At 38.1% G+C, this 19,684-nt stretch overlaps 1 protein-coding gene across 1 annotated transcript in view; it reads left to right on the top strand.

Annotated features, from left to right (window-relative positions):
- The window catches only part of LOC125235816 (GAS2-like protein 3), a 159,647-nt gene that overhangs the window by 107,891 nt on the left and 32,072 nt on the right, over positions 1-19,684 (top strand). Inside the window, 2 exon segments of the mRNA XM_048142405.1 lie at positions 7,070-7,285; positions 11,450-11,624. Coding sequence (XP_047998362.1) covers positions 7,082-7,285; positions 11,450-11,624 — 379 coding nt within the window. The 5' untranslated portion in view covers positions 7,070-7,081.

Here is a 19,684-nt window from a genome sequence, read left to right as displayed (position 1 = left end):
ATAGTTATTGAAAGTACGCAGTTGACCGGTTTAGAGCGTATCAGTAATCGATCTGATTTCCTCTCGCCAAATACCACAAATATGATATGCAACCCGAGTCGGCGGACGGAAAGCGAATACGTTGCGGGCTAGAGAACTTAGTTCAGTATGTTGCGGCTAGATGGGTTGGTGCGGTACCGAAGTCGCTACCGGTGTGTTGTTCGTTTTCACCAAGCTAGCTAGCTTATAGTAAACGATTTCTAGTATTTTTTTTGTTTAGGGATGGAATGACACTAATGTGTTCTTGGATTATGCCGAGGTTGTCCATACCCAGCAGAATTGTTCATTTAAGATAGATACTTTATGCCTGCTTCTACTTTTTAGTACTACAACGTTTGCAACCGAAAATTTTAAGAAATTTTCTTTCTTTTCGCTTAAGGAAATTAACTCACTGCCGAGATTTCCTCGAAGATTCACGCTTCAGCTTTTGTGATCACGTACCGTCAGGAGCGCCGTATAATTACTCGTTTGTTAAGATTGTCCATGACCACCTGTAGAAAAATGTTTTGTGAATCGAACAAGTTGTTATTTGTAACACCGCCAGAAGTTAATCTATATACTTATATCATTCTACTCAAGTTTCTTTGATCGTCTTTTATGGGGTATAAAGATTCTAACTAGTTGGCACTTCTAAGCCTACAATTATTTGTGAACAGATTTGCCATCGTAGCCGTACCGGTGACACCGATTCGCGATCACGTTTGAACTCATTCTTTTGATTATATTTGAATGTGACCGCTGTTCTTGTTTAACCGACTTCATCATTATTGCCTACTAGTCTGCAACTTTTATAAAATGCAATCGTGCAAAATACTTGTTTATCGACATTGCCAATGTGGGTTACCTAGTTCAACATTTTATTTTGACGAATGGTCTTCATTTTGTTTTGATAGCTGATGGACAAATTCGATTTGGTTTCAACATACATGCTGATTCATAAGAAGTCAGTATCTGGGTTATATAAACATTTGTTTCACCTGATTACTTAGTACATTCCTTGTCAAAGGGCCATATAGGATAATACATATACCTATTACACCTACTGAAACTGTTATACGATACAGGTGCGAAGAGGTAATTCGTAAAAAACACTTTTCATTTATCGCCACTCGTTTTGAATTTCCTCTTTTCCGCACTTGTATCGTAATGTAGGTAGTACTATTGATTATAAATCGTTCATATTGTAACATATAAATTATAAATATACAGTTTGGCCGAAAATTCGGTAGAGGAACGCGAGTAGGCCGCGGGGTTTGGGGCTCGCCGGGACTTACCAATAATGGAGACTTGCTCCTGCTGTCTCCAGGGCTGTGCAGTTTGCTTCAGCACACCCAACTGTAATACCTACCTTATGTTATTTATGATTTTGTTTCATGTTAGGGACTTCTGAACAGTGTGCGTAGCCGAATGCACAAACGATAATATAATAATAGACAGGGGTTGAAGTTGAAGGTGATGTATTAATTTATTACATTATCATGGAAAGGATGTCAATATCAATGATAGGCCACGTGGCTTACCTACTACTAGGCTCTATTTGTTTTTTCTAGGGGCTAACACTGATCTGATAACAGAAGCCAAGAAAAACCAAATTTATGAAAAACAGTGGTAGCCCTGTTACTCCTGTAAGGGATCAACGCACTCGACTTGGGCTCTGCGTGGGCGCAGGGATTCTGCGCAACATTCATCTTAATGGAGTTCATCAGACAACCTTTACCGCCAATACCCTGGCTCGATTAGCTTGAATTGTGTCACGAGTATCATTCATGACTCCTGTCCTGTAGGTACGAGTTGCAACATTGATATCCATTGAGTTTTGCGCAGAAGTTTCCACCAAAATGACGAGGTGTGACAAGTATAGCTTCGGCACAAAAGTCGTTGAATACGTATGAACTGCTTTAAGAATCTCTTTTACTGCATAGCTGATGTTCCCGGGATTTCACGCAACATTAAGGTCATTAAGAGACAAGGCAGAGAAGTATTTTTTGTAGCATATCATCAAAAAACATGTCAGCAGGTACACACTAATCGACTTGTATATTTACCAATAGTTTTGATAATATGATGATTACACTTTTGTCTTATCATACTTAATTCTCAAACCTTGATTCATACTTGTTATAAACTGACAGACTTTAAAACATGAACTATTTATAGTTGAACTAGTTCAGGACAATACTGTAATTGTTATGACCACCTGTCCTCACCCGGGTTATGCAAATGTCCCGGACAGGTCAAGTTGAGCGACGAGCGAAGCGAAGGCTGTCTTACGTAACTTGTCGTTTATCCTACCTAGCCAACTTCAAAATCGCTTAAGCTTCGTACCTATAGTTAGTAATATCGCTCTTTCTGTAGTGGCGCGACAGAACCAGACTGCAGCGTCACGACCGCCACGTGGCGTCAACGATGGTCACTCGGCTAGGGCGGCTACGAGGCCTCAGCTTGTCTTATGTATGTCTTGTCAGTTGTCATTTATCTACGACGAGATATGGCACGCTTTCGATGGAAATGTGATGGAAACTTATTCCATCGACTTCCGTGGACGGCAGAAATAATTATAATTATAAAATTAAAATTATAACATGTAATGTTTTAATTTTAGAACAAAACGGGACTTAATGCATTAAATTATGAGTGCAAATCGTGTTAGTCTAAATCAATATATGTAATGTTTTGAAAAGAAGTTGCCCGCCTAGTTTCTTGCCGGTCCCATAGTGGATACCCCCTTCCAACTGAGGGGGACTGAAATCTTCTCGAGGCTGAGGCGTAGGGTTAGAACCGGCGTAGCTTTATTTGAAAAATAAATATTTCATTTTCAGTCCATTTTAATTCATATTAAGGACATATTAAGGATTATTACTTAAGGACTTTAAATTTCTTTTGCCACTGTTAATTATAAAAAGGTTTCATAACCTTTTTATAATTAACAGTGGCAAAAGAAATTTAAAGTCCTTAAGTAAATTATAAGCTGCACATCTCAAAAATGTGAGATTATGAATTATAACAATACGCCATTCTTGCTTGCCATGATCTTACATTTGTATTAAATGAGCAAGAAACAGAATACTTATTTAGAAGCTTACTCACACACTCACACTATTCGCACTCTTAAATACTATTAAATACTACACTATTCGCACTATTAAATATGAAATACACATTTAGGGTAGGAAGGAAGACTTTATAATATCTGCATCGGTACAGTCCACCTGTCTTCAATCTTTCCGCAGCCAGCCCCGACGAATTTAATATTCGTATCCTCAGTCGTCTCGAGGAAAACTGCCTGTAAACATTGCGTGCCATCTGCCATCAGGTACTATCTAACAATACCGTCCTGTATTCCCAATACAGTAAGGTTGATATTATAATGACAAATGAGGGTGATATGCAAAATATTGTCCTAAATTGGTTTGGATCGATTTTTATAAGTTTTCCGCATTTCGGTACCGATGCCGCCTGGCTGCTTCGTGCTTCATAAACTTAGATAAGCAATTTGTGATTCAAATTACTCAAGACCGTATTTCAGGTATTGGTTTTGAATTCCTTTTTCATTATTTGTAATCCCTATTGCATTGCATTATTATTATTCTCGATCTAAGTAGTTCTCGTTTCGTAAACTTATTTTTTTTTTTTTCACAATTTAAATTTATCCAACATATTTAAATACGACTATTAAAACTCTTCTACGTCACAAAGTCTTACCCTCTTATACCCGGAGAGAACAAAACTCAATGAAAAGACTATAACTTATAGGCACTGTAAACGCGGAAACATTTGGAATATGTTGTCATAGTTCACATACTTGGCCAGGCAGGCCTTTGGGTAGGTATTTTGATATTTGTATCGATATAGGGAAGGGAGAAATCTTTATTTTTGATACTGTTATCAAAAAGCTTTCTGAGACAGTATTATAGTCAACGGGCCAGTATGACCACGCAGTTATTGTCCATCAGAACAATCATGTCCCGCATGAGTCGCATGCGCAGCGCACGATGTACGATTATGCCGTCGTGCGCGGCCGCACGGCGCGCGGACAGTCGTCGACACGAACTTACCCGAACCAGGGTTAAAGAAATGAGGAGTATTTACAATACTTAGGTAAAAGAGATGATTACTGATGAAAACAGATGAGACATAACTACATTTAGGCTATCCTATGTGAACACTGATGAACACGCAAAACCCGCAAACAGATCTTAACTGGAGCTCATTTCTAGATGCAGAATGGCATTGTACATTATTTTCCCTTCTCGTGAAAATATAACCTTTTCTTTTTAATTACTTTCAAACCGCGTACTGAGCTGAAACAAAGTTGTACCTAAGCACGGATAAAAACACACTCCATAAAACATTTGTGAAAGTATATTTTATTATTCTTCTCCAACATACGTTGCCTGAATTATAACTAAGCCAGTCAATGGTATTCAGGCAATGAAAGTTAATAATAGCAACAGCAACTATTTTCATTGACTGAAATAAACACAAAAGCCGCAGCCGTGATCTTCATTACGCTGAAAAAGCCGCCATTGTCTCGGTTTTAGCATAATCAGCATAATCACAGTATAGGCTAGGCATAATGCGCGCACATACATATATGGCGGGGTTCAAGGCCCGACCGGCGCACACGCCGGTCCAACTCCAGTGTAACTTGGCCTTACATCCTTAAGAAATCGGTGTTATCCAAGACGGTTTTTACACTGGTTTTCTCCTTAAAGCCCCGCCGCCGACACACAGTCAATTTCTCGGCCAACGCAACCTGATCTCCATGCTCTTAAAAACTCTGCGTTAGGTATAAACCGTTTGTATATTGGTTTTCTTTTGACTTTGGTAAGTGATTTTAATGTAATAGATTAGGTGATCACGCGCTGGAAGACATTCCCAGGCGATAAGCCCTATTTGGAGCCGCAGAGGATAATTGTGCAGGCTCTAAGATGGGAGCCGTTTTGCATAAGTATTTATGTGGGGAGCTAAGTAAAAGTCGATGTAGTGATCCTTCTTAAGGTAGGATGCAATTCTTTTGTATTTTGTAAAACACGGCGGCTATTTACAAAGATTCTTATCTGATAGAGGGTTTTTGTATACTGGGTCTTTTTAGTGGAGTATCACGCTCCTGATGGTTTTCGATGTTATTGTCAAAACACTGCAAATATAACATTGAAATGTGACAAAATTCTAAGGGTTCTATTTTGTCCATTGATACAACAAAACCCTTACCTGCCCAAACTGTACTAACTCCAACGTGTCAGCCTCAAAACAAATTTGAAAAGTTATACCGAATTAAATCCGAATTAATTTTACCCGCATTGCGGTGACGGCAAATACTGCAATCCATCCGTTTTGCTCTCGTAAAGTTAACTATGAATGGGATCCGGCGAATCAATACACCGCATCGCATTCGTGCAACACCGAAATAGACGCAGTGATGGATCGTTGGTCTGCCGCGTCTGCCTTTAGATGTGAAAGGGGTAAATTCCATGGAATAAATAACTTGATGTATATGCACAGAATGCATTTTGAAAGGACGTCTTGAGTGGATAGTTACTGAACATTTTCCATAAATCGACAGTCTTTGTATTTAGAGTGATAACTAGGCAGCACTATTCTTAACCAGCCTTCCTTCTCTATAAAACCCAAAGGTTTTCAAGATACCTAGCTAACTATTAACCTGCTGATAGGGGAATATTTGGTTTGTCTGTGTTTGTTTGTACACTGCTGCTTGCCTTCCAAAATAATCTACTTCTCCTCCCTGTGCTAGTATATCTTATCTTACCTGGTCACAGGACTCAGAGGTCATGATGGACTGGTTCAGGGTATTTCAGCCACAAGTCAAGTTTCCGTTCTCACTGATTAACTTTGAATTTTCCAAGAGAACTAGTTTTCCTAAAGTGCTGGTAATAGCTATTTGTCGAAGTCGACATAAGAGCGTAAACGACTTCGCAGAAACTAAAACTTCCGTCTAAACAACCTGCCATTGTGAAAAAGATCGGCGTAAAAACGACCGGTGTCTTTGTTGTCTAATCATGGCGTTTCAACTCGTCATATCGCCTCCATTAGCCAGGATTTGAACAATGACTGCCCTGTCCGAATGCTAATGCGTTTCGGCCGAAATTTACACGAACGATCGACCACTCAGACGTACATGGAACAACGGCGGACATTAACAACTTTAACAAGTCATTAAACAAGTTATGTCATGTCGCAAAAACCGATCAGTGGCTGGCTTTTTATCCATGAGAAAGATGGATCTTTGTCAAGTTCGCATAAGATGTAAATTCGTCTGGTTCTTATTTATGGTGTTTCACCCGTATGGCAACAACGGAGACTGGTACAATACTGTTACGTGTTTCGTTGTTTATTTTAATGACGTGCAAAGACGTCGGCTTATTGCAAACATCCTCAGGTGATTTACGTACGTCTCTGAAAACAATGTATTATGGTTAAACATGCAAGTAACCGCTGAAGATATGAATGGAAATGTTTTGTATAGGTAATACTAAAAGTCATATATTTTTCCATCGAGTTGTAAATCACTAAGTATAATGTGCCTTTGTTAGACTTAGACACTTTTGTTTTTGACATTGAACAAGACCAAAGTAAAACATAGGCTTCTTGAACATACCTATTATGTCGTGAAACTCATGAATGCAGAGGTTTTTGTTTTGTACGGGTTTTCCTCAGATTGACAGTATTGGGACCAGGTCCTCGTGTAAAGAAAACGTGCATTCCGCATTACTCAATTACTAGTAGTGTTGGACACACCTAGGTGTGTGCGGGACTGTGTGTTTAAAACGACCAGTTGTGTGTGTTTGTCTGTTTGTACGCTAAATAATATATCGGAGCAGTGCGTGTACCTATACTCGCTGAGCCATCTGAGCCATCTCCCATAAAATCCTGTATTATACACATGTCCGGTATGGGTATCTTTATGATAATAATACAGACAGAGAGACTCAATAAGATTGGTTATAATTATGTAGATGGTATTATATAGCCTTCCACAATTATTTTTTTGAGTGCTTCTTTGTTTCAGAAAAGGGAGGCAATGGCGTACTACCGCTGCGGGCCGACGGCCATCGGCAGCCGCGCGTCCTGGGGCCCCTCGTCCCCCTCCGTCGACCCGAAGGCGTTTGACCGCCCCCTCAGCGGGACATTTGACCGCATCTTCAACGCTTTTGAGCGTTCTAACGCCTTCGAGTATGTTAATACTCAGGGGGGTAAAGAGACGCGAAGCGTGGAACACGGAGAGGTTTGTACCTGATTTCGATCGATATCGCCGCGAGATAGATGACACGTCTTTGTCTAATTGTATTAATGACATAAGGACAGGTAGTCTATCTCGCGGCGACATACTCCCGCGGCCATCATGTGCTAGGCCTGCTGATATCGACTGAGCCGACGTGTTTGACCGCCCGCGCAGCGCCACTTTTGACCGCATCGTCAACATTTAACGCCATTGATTAGGTTAACACTTTAAAGAGACGCGAAGCGTGGAGATGGATTTCTTAAGGACCTTTGTAAATTAATCTACTTCTCGTCATCTATCTCTGACATCTCTGTAGACTCACAGGCGACAGCCTCCCAGTAGATTCATTACCCTTTCAATTTTTTAAGAGTTCTAAGCGATCAGATACGCCTAATTTAAATTTAATAAATGATTATTAAAAAAATGATAATGTTCCTAAAAGTACATATCTTAAGCTAGAAAGTCAATTGGTACTACTTTAAAATATGTCTTTTTATACTTCCGAAAAATCAGTTTTTTCGGAAGACGTTTTCAAATTTCGTAGTGGAATAGCTCGTTTAGAATCGTGATTGTGCTGTTAAAAATGTTATTTGGGGTAATAAATGATCACAATCCTATTTGTTATATCCTGTACGAGTTAGCTAATACTTTGACATTTTAAGATTTACTTGAAATGGTGGATAAATAACCTTCCGTATCCTCCCCATTTTTTCGATAAAAAGAGGTTTACATTATGTATTTTTCCTGCGATTCCTGCATTTTTTGTAACTCTTAAATAATATTATCCTAAACTAGAACTTCTTATTGACCTATAAAAAAAAAATCATACATATAAGACATACCTTTCTGTCGATAGATATGTTTTTAAAACACCTAAAATTCGAATAAAAGACACTGTGCTAACGCGAGCCCGCTCAGTCTGCGCCGAGCGCTCGAAGACAACGGACCTGCGTTTGATCGTCCGGCGCACCTAGCTTTCGTAAGCAGCGCGATAGTTCCGAGAAGTGCCGTAAACTGCGACTAAACAAATCTTGATCCTTTTTACACCTTATGCAATTTTAGCATTCGACATGCTTTTCATATGATTTTGGATTTTAAGTTATACGTGAAGTTTGTTGAGAGTTTGAATTATTATTATATTTTGAGACCAGGATGAGGTTCTGGTTCTCATGATGATGGAGTCAGGCAGGAGATGTTCAACAGAACTGCTATTCTACTTATCATAACTCCACCATGTTTGGGCTCATTAGATTTGGGCTGATGAGCACCATCGATCTAGATGAGGTCCAAGGTCTCATGATGGAGTCAGGAGGTGGTCAACAGAACTGCTATTCTCCTCATCATAACCCCATCATGTTTGGGCTCATTAGATTTGGGCTGACGAGCACCATCGAACTAGATGAGGTCCAGGGTCTCATGATGGAGTCAGGAGGTGGTCAACAGAACTGCTATTCTCCTCATCATAACCCCATCATGTTTGGGCTCATTAGATTTGGGCTGACGAGCACCATCGATCTAGACGAAGTCCAAGGTCTCATGATGGAGTCAGGAGGTGGTCAACAGAACTGCTATTCTCCTCATTATAACCCCATCATGTTTGGGCTCATTAGATTTGGGCCGACGAGCACCATCGAACTAGATGAGGTCCAAGGTCTCATGATGGAGTCAGGAGGTGGTCAACAGAACTGCTATTCTATTCATAAGACTGCTTGCACTTACATTGACATTATACTTTACATAATGCTATTAAACCTAATGAAGCGTTGTTTTATTACCTAAATCTCAAAACCCTCTAAATAAAATATGTATAGTAAGGAAGGAGCAAAAATTTAACCGCAGGCTTTCCAAACCGACGATGTTTGATCAGCTACTTTTAGAAAGAACATGTACATAATTTGATTTTCACCCTTTCAAATGTTTCTAAGACGCAATGTTTTGCACAGGTCACGTCATGCACAGTTAAACTGTGGAATGAATTGTTGCCAGCGGTATTTCCGGACCGATGCGACCTTCAAACCTTCAAGAAAAGAACGTACATCCATCTTAAAGGCCGGCAACGCACCAACACTTCTGGTGCTTCGGGTGTCCATAGCCGGCAGTGATCGCTTACCATCAGGCAACTTGTCTGCTCGTTTGCCTCCTATCCCATAAAAAAAACGTTTAATAATTTTTAAGAAAAAAAAACCGCCGCCTTTTGGGTTCTGATGAAAGCTACTTGCGAATGTTGGATTATGTACAAATACATACATACAATCACGCCTGTATCCCATAAAGGGGTAGGCAGAGCACATGTAGAAATGTGTAGGTATTTTTTAAAACTGCTTTTAATGCTTTAATTATTAAATTTTTTAAATCGGTCCAGTAACGACGGAGATATCGAGGAACAAACAAAAAAAAAAACAGACGAATTGAGAACCGTCCTTCCTTGAGAGATTTGAGGCGATGGTTAAAAAGTGACACAACATCATGAGCAGTTCCACTGCACCAAATGTCACTATTCTGGACGTAAGTGCATGCTGTTCTTATAAAAATATGAAAGTCACTATAATTGTGCCGTTTAGATTTAGGGAGTTCCGGTCTGACCATCATCAACAGTTCCACTGCACCAAATGTCATTGTTCCGTACGTAAATGCATGCTATTCATATAAAAACACAAAAATCGCTATATGTATGCCTTTCAGACTTGAGGAGTTCCCTGGATTTCTCCAGGATCCCATCATCAGAACTGGGTTCTGATAAAAATGGGACCAATCAGTATGCATATACATTCAATAAAAAAACAGAAATCACTATTAAACTATTCTCTAATTTCCAGTTCCTAACTAAAATTTTCCTAATAAAAAAAAAACAAATTGATCCCGATACAAACTTTCACCCCCTTTTTCCCTCTACTAGGGGTGTAAATTTTCATAATCGATTCTTATCTCTTCGAAATTTTGTTAATGCAATCTATACAAATTTCGACTTTCTAGCTTTCGTAGTTTCGGCTCAGCGGTGTTGGTTGTTGAATCAATTAATTAGGAAACCTGTATTTATATATGTATATGTAGACTACTATACTTTTACTACATTCATACACCTTATTTACTACTACCATACCATGAACAGGAAATTCCCCGTATAAAATTGAAAATTATGTTATTACCAATTTAATTCAAAACTATCAAGATTATTTGTGTCGGCGTTGAAACGCGCGTTGAGTTGCAGGTGCTCGCGTACCGAGCGCCAACGCCATCTATCGATGGCCGTTTCGTGAAATTGATGAGCGCTCTAAGGAATAAGGAGTCTTAAAACCATAAAATATACATTGACATAAATTTGCCTAAGTATATCAAAATATTTGGAATAAAATAGAATTTTATTCCTGACGAAATAAACAGAACAATTAACAACTGATCAAAACACGTTAAGAAATTAATGAAGACAATAAGTTGTAAGATTGTAGACGTGTTCTATTTCAATTTAATTAAATACTATCACTCGTAAGTTAATTAAAGAACCATTGTCTCGACGCTTGCTGTCGTATATAGATAACACGATGTTGACAAATGGACGTCAAATTGTTAATTAAATGACATGAATGCGGCAGTTATTTATTTGTTGACATAAGTAGGTTCGGTCATGGAATGGAAATATTTATTTAACCATTTTAAACCTTCGTGTTGTTAAAATAGGGTTTGACAATTCGTTTATCACCGTTATGGTTGTAATTATTCATTATGTACATTATTTTTATGAAGCATTTACATATTCAATGAGCTTATGACAAGTTTTTCTACAGTCGAGTTTAAAAATATGGGTGTACAAATATTTTAATGAACCTAAATTATGTCCTTGTACTAACAGCAACACTCTTAGCTAGCCATCGGCAGACGTTATGCCCTTGTAATAAGGATTACAAATGTACAGCTAAGTGCGTTTTCACATTATCCGATCTGATATCGGATGGCGGACCGATATATCGTATACATTACAGGCGCCGTCTTGGATTTTTTCCATTAAAATCCTGCCGACATCCGATATCGGATCGGATAATGTGAAAACGGAGTAACAGTGTTGCCAATGGTACACATCTCATATCGTGTCTTTAGGTGTCTCCTGGGTAGGAATTCTGTACCTAAATCATGAAAGCATTTTAAAGCTAAAATTACAATGATGGCCCCCAGGTGGTGGTGAACAGGAAGAAGAGCAGCAGCTACGAGCGGGCAGACTGCGCCCTAGCAGCCCAGACCCCCAGCGCAGAAGACGAGGACTACTACCGGGAGAAGATCCTCTACTCGCAGGCCCGCCAGCTGTTCCCGCTGCAGGAAGACCTCGCTGACTGGATCAACAAGACCATCGGTGAGTCTGGCTTTAGTTTCTTAGCTTCTCGTCGCGTTTCCTTAATGCTAAGGATCGTGACATCATTCCTTCTTCTTTTACGAACCTCCCTTCTTAGGCTCTGTTCATCGCAAAGTGCCTGCGCAGTTTTATTTTAGTAAGTTCAGGAACATAAGGAGCTCTGAGGTCTCGTGAATTCGACTTTGCCCGTAATTATACAACACTTTCTAGGCCTTCCGGGAAGAAGCGTGGTGTGCATTTGACTACAATTTCATGTAGACGAATATCTACAACGATCGCACTGACAGCGACAGTGACCAAACTAGCAAAAAACTTCAAGAATATGACAGGTTACGAGTGTATTATTTGTGTGTAAAGTTTGATAAAGTATAATAATACTATTAATTTCTACACTTGTTACCCTTCAGACTTGTACCTAAGTAATAAGAACGTGTAGAAAATTGTTTTACTTCGATGGCCTATTTAGATTCCCGGGTCTCTGTAGCGCATCAGCCGTTAGGAGCGGTAATCTCCAGCGTTTTCTAGCGTTTTTGTGCAGCCATGGTCAGCTGCGTCCTAGTGCCAACACGCCCAGTAACCATGCGATCTTAGAGCATTCCATGAAAACGGGAATTTTTCAACTAGTTTTCTCTAGTCTCTTTGCAAAAGTATTTCACAGATAAATTGGGTCTTAAGATACTCCTCTAGTACGAGTGGCTCTCGCTCACGTCACGTACAGATATAGTGCGAAATATTTTCCTTCGTATTTTTACGGAATCGTTCGTATTTGTCATGCTAGTTCAGTTGTGTCACTTTTTGTACTGAGACTGACTGAAATAACATGACTCATATTATTAAATTAAAACGGGACTTAATCGCGTAAAACTTACGTTTTATATTTAACCCGACGTTTCGGACATGACATTACGTCCGTGGTCACGGGTAGACTGACTGGGAGTTGTATCAACATCTTCTAGCTGTACGAGTTTTTCGAACTACCCGCACTTAATATGAGTGAAGATCGTGTTAGTTTAAATCAATATATAACATGACTCGTTCGTAAAGTTTCCGTGAAATCACGAAGGAAAATCATTTCGCACTAATCTGTACCGTTTGCTTACATGCAAAATTAATGTGAAACCGATAGAGTAGAGAGAAATCCTATCGCAAATTAAGACGATACGGTAGGGGTCAATTATCCATACAAACGCTCTCGACTATTTCCTCCCTGGTTTTTGAAGATAGAGCATTGATTTTTTCAACACAGATTGTTATTATTTTTACCTGTGTCGGACCGTTTTGATTTTTTTGATATTCTGTTTTTTAAAGACTCTAGAGCCAATCAAAAATTTCCAAAAACGGCCTTTTTAATTGTGGCGCAAAAAAGGTGTGATACTCAAGATTGGTAACAATTAACCAAAAAAGCTAAACGGTCCGACATAGATTATTTCATTGCTATTCAGATTCTCAAATTTCGTTCCGATTGATTAAGTTTTGAAGGAGGAAAGAGTCGAGAGCGGAACCTCAATTTTAAAGATTTTTTTGAAATATCTTTTGACTGAGTTGTTCTTAATGGTTAATTTTTGTTCGATTAATCTAGTTAATAACACTTGTATATTTAACTAAAATTCCCAAGTTGAAAGGGGGGCTCCTTTCCATTTTAGCATTTTCGCTACCGTATCCTCTTAAGGGAATTTTACTCTGTTAAGTGCGTTTTCACATTATCCTGTCTGATATCGGATTTAGGAAGGATCTCAAAGGCAAAAATCAAAGATAGCGGTTTAAATGTATGGGATATCGGCCCTACATAGTACATCCGATATCAGATCGGATAATGTGAAAACGCACTTACTCTAATTATTGATTACCGACGCCTGGATTGATGTAAACGAGAAAATGCGCGCAACTTGCGAACATGTGTTTTTGCGGAAAGCTCGTAAGTCAGATATATCGAGGAGATGAACAAATGGCATAAGGAAAATACATGGTAAACCCTCAGTTTTATTAGGAACATAGTAGTTATAAAGCGATATCATGTGGTATCACACCTCGTCGTATTGTATCATCGCGCCATATTGGCGGTGTTTTTGCGCAGCCCACGCACGACTACATGTTTTTGTCGTGACCACATTGTCCGGTGGACGTGCGTAAAAAGTTGTCGCTGCCATCAATCAAACGCATATCAGTGGTGCTTTAATTAGGGGCCCCAAAAACGTATCCAAGAAAAAACTTGGTAGTATTATTCACCTTTCTTCTAGACATAAATACATAATATTGACCCCCTGGCAGAGCAAGCACAAGCACATGATGAATGTGACGGTGTCCGTGAGAGTGAGATACACTTTCTCGGCCTAATCTAACTTTTTATACCTAATGTAAGTTATTTAGTTTTAGAGTTTTTTAGATTTAATTTAGTTTTATTTGTAGGCTAATTTGTACCTATTTTATTGAATAAATTGATCTTTCAAAAAATAAATCTAACTATATAAAAATAAAGTTATTAAATGACGGGTAGTGTCATCATGTAATCATTATTTCCGTAGGTATTTTATTAGAAAAAGTATGTTGCGTAACAAAAATGGAAACTTCCTTAATTTTCTGTAGAATTGAGACAAGAACTGTAGACAATTTTCAGCGTCTTGGAAAGTTTTCGTGTCATTAGACTTGTAGAGCATCATTATTGGCATTCTCAAAAGACCATCTGCGATCCTAAAGAAGGCAATTAGAGCCCGATATTTTTTCGATATTTAGTTATCAAAGCGGACCCCAGGCTCCCATGAACCGTGGCAAAATGCCGGGATAGCGCAAGGAGGATGATCTATTTCAAAGTGCCTAACTGTGGTTACACACTTGAACCTAGGTACCTACTCAAAGTTTGGCTATAGTGCTTTATTGATTCTCTTACTCAATATTTAATCAGCATAAATATTCACGCAAGGCATTAATTGTATTGCGGTATTTCGTTCAAAATAGCGTTAATCAGTTACATACTTTAATCCCATTGCTTAACAATCACTGAACATAATCAGTTCGCGTGTAATACTAATAAAGTGTAATTAATTAAGAACGCCGTTTTGCTGTAATCATGCAGTTTGTGTTTTTGTTCAGTTACCGTGTGAATAATCAATTGAATATACATAATCGAGTTAAAAGGCTTAACGTGATTTTTTTATACGTGATCTGGGTTGTAGACTGTAGTCGAGCCAAGTTTGAAGATAAAGCTGAACGAACGAACGAACTACTGTTTATAAAGTTGGGATAATAAATCATTTCATTTCAATAATCATTGCAAATAAATAATTTTTGATTTCTGAGAAACAGGAGTAAAGTCAAAGTGGCGTAGAATAGAATAGAATAGAAACACTTTATTGACAAACTGTGTACAAAAGATAACAGGTGTGTATAATGTATATGTAGTATAGTCCCAACCGTTACCCGACATGGGCGTGCAATGTATAACTTATATCTACTTATTATCTATATTAACTTTTATTATATAACATGCAAATTATGCCTAAACTAATTAGGTAATACCTAAACTAATGGTTGGTTCAGTTGTAATCCTAAATATAAATAAATAACTAATATCGTGAATTGAAGTGAAGCTAGGTGGTTACTTAATTTTATCACTATCGTAGTCGTGTCGTACTTATTATTTTTCTTATCTTACCCCGACCAAAGTATACTACTTATATCTTTTATTCCCCATTACCTGACGTTTAATTATTTATAAGTTGTACCTATGTAACATCGTCTCTTTTGCACTTGCTGCATGCGTTTACAAAGATATTATGATGACGGCTTTGCTTTTGAAAACTTATCAATGTCTTCATTGAAATGCCCTATATATTTCATTTACTTACCACACGTATGTATTCAATACAAGAGTCAATAAAACTGTCAATTATTTATCTACAGCTAAACAAGTAAAACCTCAATTTGTGTTTATTCTCAACATAAATCGGCCTCGGGCCTAAAATGGTAGCGGTTGATCTGACGGGTCACTATCAAATTTACCTTATCGCTAAAAGACTATATAGCTGACACGTCTGGATTGTGTTATGTCTTTGTGGCTACGTAGACATGAATGCTAAATGTGTCTTTAGCAAAACGTCTGGATCTTAAAACGTAACAATTTAAAATGATCTAACTGCAAAACATCTTCATCTTCGAATGTCTGTATTACAAAACAGACATGAACGCTAAACGGTCAAGGAGCAAAAAATCTGGATTGTTTAATGTTTTTATTGCTAAATAGAATAAACGCCAAACGACCCGTTAGCAAAACGTCTGGTTTTAAAATGCTTAAGTGTCTTGAGAATTCAAACCTTCTCGCACTGTTAATAAGAACTGTTCTGTTACATATTTATAAACCATGGCGATGACACATTATATTTCCGGACGTTTTGCTACTGAATAGTTCTGTGTTGACGTCAATTAACTAACTACACTTTTGGCTTTTTAGATATGCTAATCATACGGAGTATGTATATTTCCAGACGTTTGGCTACTCATTCATTCTAAGTCTTAGCCATCCAGTTAAATTTACTTTTTGCTGATTGAGTATTCTACTTTCATGTCATTCCAGCGAAATAGTCGTTTAGCAATAAGGTAAACTTGATAGTGACCCGAGGTGACTAGTGTAACTACAATCGTAAATAACTTGCTGTCCATCTTAAATGTACATATACATAACCTACTCGATGTGCTTCAAATATATGCATTTAGAGGTCAATACGAAGAAAACTGATATCAAAATGACATCTAATATCATTCAGTTTTGGTTTTACGGTGCAGCTCACCCGTGCAGCCTGAGAAAAAAAAGTAAGGTCCCGCTGTACCTGTGTACCCAAATCCCGACTGGGGGGCAATTGTAAGATAATTTTTTCCCATTATTACACTATAAGTTGAGTTCCACATGTATCCACTGAACACGCCTGCCATATTTAACCAGTGGACACTGCATTGTAAAGCATTGTAAAACATGGTCGCTCCAGTCGAAATTTCCCCGCTGTACCTTACCAGAGAGTACGAGTAAGGGTATTAGAAATTAAAAAGTGGTGGCAACACGGTAGTAGCAACGGCAAGGGACGACACTACGATGTTTCCACGATTTAATTCATATTCTGTAACATAATATCGGCGCGGGCTAAACGCGTAACTAAATAGGTTAATATCGGCGCGGGCTAAACGCGTCGTAACTAAATAGGTAATAATATTGGCGCGGGCTAGGTAAAAATGTAAATAAATAGGTAATAATAATTTAAATATCATCCTGATGTCAGTCTACGTTTGGATTGGCCTGTTAACTTATATTTACAATAGCAAAACGTGAACGAGTAAAATACAAGTTGCAGAACTAATGACAATATATCACGTCGAGTGTCTGATTGAGTTGATTTAGATGTCTCGAAACTTATGGCTTTATGCGGTGGTTTCAGAGTTTGTTATGTGGATAAAGGTGTGTCCACACTACGCGATTATCGGCTTTGGCTTACGATATTAGCTGATACTTATGAGTGGTAGGTAATTTAAGTAATAAAGAACAAACTGAATCTGTGAGGACAGGAATTAAATTATTTGGAGGTCAATTTTTATTTTGTATTCTTTCAAAAGTTTGCATGTACGAATAGGCCTACTAGGGGAAATGTTTCAAATGTTGCCTTTGCAGTATGTTACCTATGGTGGCGGGTGGTTAATTTGTCTTCTGCTATTGTAGAGGTCCGCTGTTCGATATATTCCAGCCTTAGACACTTTCCCTTCGTATATTTTTTATGTCTCTTTTCGTATATATATTTTTTATTTATACATACATACAATCATACATACAATCACGCCTGTATCCCATAAAGGGGTAGGCAGAGCACATGAAACTACTCAAGTTTCAGTGCCACTCTTGGCAAATAAAGGGTTGAAAAAAACGAATCTGTGACATTGCAGTGACAGGTTGCCAGCCTCTCGCCTACGCCACTATTTATAACCAAAATAATATTAATTTAACACTAACACACAGATATTATAGATTCGTTGGGTTCTTTTATAAAGTAAATGATTGTATTGGCTAGGCTGGACACACCTTAACGCAGAGGGCAAGGGCGCGCAGGCGCTAGATCCGTCACCTCGTTGCCCACGCGCACCCATAGTAGCAATACTAACATTTGTTCATTTTGAATACTTTAGATAAACAAACAGATATTTAGTACGTTTTACAAAACATTTATGGCTCTTTGAAGTTTCGACATAGGCACATAAGTAAAGTACCTACTACTTTGCGCTCTATTAGTGCGAGGAAGTGCACATTAATACTTAATAATAATGTATTTAAATCAAAATTAAAAAAGTTTATGTTGAAGCAATTTGAAACTGATAGCAACTTTAGTTAATAAAATTACGTAATTAAAATAAAATAAAATAATTTAGTAATTAGTATTAAGTAACTAACTATGTTTGTAACTTGTACTAACACTTTAGCACCTAAGGTTAAGAAACAACAGTAAATGTGATGAAAGGGAGCCTATTCCTGCCAACAAACTGTTCTACAGTTTGGCGGAAAGTTTTATGTAAAAACTGTTTTACTTTTATTGAATAAATAATTTAAAATTTAATTTTTATTTTTTTTTTAATGTAAGGATTTCATGGGCTTGCGGGTGAGGGGTCCTCGCTATGTTCCAATACCTACCGAAAATCTAGTGCCAAATATATCAAATGATATTCGTGCATAGGCTCGGAAAAACTCATATAAGTCAAGCTTTTAGCCAGCTCGAGCCAGCAATCAGTCAGCAAATCAAACGCAGAAACTTCATTTAAAATTTCTATTCTCAGTCGCCTAATACCACAAGGAAAAGTATGTATATTCACGATTTAAACATTCAGATTCTTCTTCTATGTAATCCAATTCTATAAACATTAGACACCTCAGATGACTCGCTGAGTGTATGGGTAGCTTGAGCACCTATTTGCATTTTCTGCATAGACTGCAAGCTGCAACTCATTGACACCCGCCCACTGCTGGACTGACTCATCAGCCTTACCCTAATTCTGACGAATATATTTGCTAATTGAGGTAATGCTCAATGCAGCCAAGATTGGATCTACTATTTGTGATACACAATGGGAATTAAGGCGTATTACTTTCAGAGACTAGTCTTTATATTTTGATCACATTCGTGTGACCGGTTAAGAATTATATTATTAGAATTTCATTAGAAGTCAAATATGGTAGGTATATGGGTGAAATTGTGGTGTGGGCGATGAGCGACCTGTCACTGCCAAATCACAATTTCCTGTCATTGAGACGTAGTGGGAGCAGTTTCATGTGCTCATATCTTTTCCTTTCGGCAATACAGGCATGATGAGTTTATGTTTATGTACTGCATTCATACATGACTGTACACTGTAGGTACCATCTATTAAATTAACCCAAGATTTCACCAAGACTGGGGAAAGTTCCCTCTAAGCTTCGGAACCATGGAAAGCCATAAGTGCTGACACACAAATTGTTTTATCTCGTATTTGCGGGCTTCGTCACGACACGACATACTGTCCTCATGTCTCGACCAATTTGTGTTTTGTGAAGGGGAAATGAGCTAATATGGATTTGATTTTCTTGCGAGAACACGTTTAGGTGCAGTTAGGATATTCAGTTGATTGACATGGGAAAGGTAATAAATAACGCCAGTCAAGAGATATCAAGCGCAAGTCTTAAATATCTTCAAATTAAACATGCGATGCGTCATAAATTCACCTATGTATAAGATGATAGCATTATTGAAAATGTGGAATATTATTTCCAAGCAACTAACTGCATGCTTTCTATACATTTATATCGTTCAACAGTCTGTCACTCGTGAGACTCGAATTCCCGCTGAGAAATCGCTCGTATGTCGGACAAGCCATTTCAAGGAAATTATATTACTCACAGCTAAACTAACCAATCTTAGATCTTAGTCCATTGAAATATAGTGTACAAATGTTCAGTTAAGTGTGACGGTAGACACGCTCAGTAGCCATAAGTCCATAACACATGCGAGAAGTAAACAAACTCGTGTGTCGGATCATTGTTGTGTAACGCGGGGTCAATA

The sequence above is a fragment of the Leguminivora glycinivorella genome, chromosome 18 (genome assembly GCF_023078275.1).
Source record: "Leguminivora glycinivorella isolate SPB_JAAS2020 chromosome 18, LegGlyc_1.1, whole genome shotgun sequence".
NCBI classification, from domain to species: Eukaryota; Metazoa; Arthropoda; class Insecta; order Lepidoptera; family Tortricidae; genus Leguminivora; species Leguminivora glycinivorella.
This window is presented reverse-complemented; position numbering and strand designations above follow the sequence as displayed.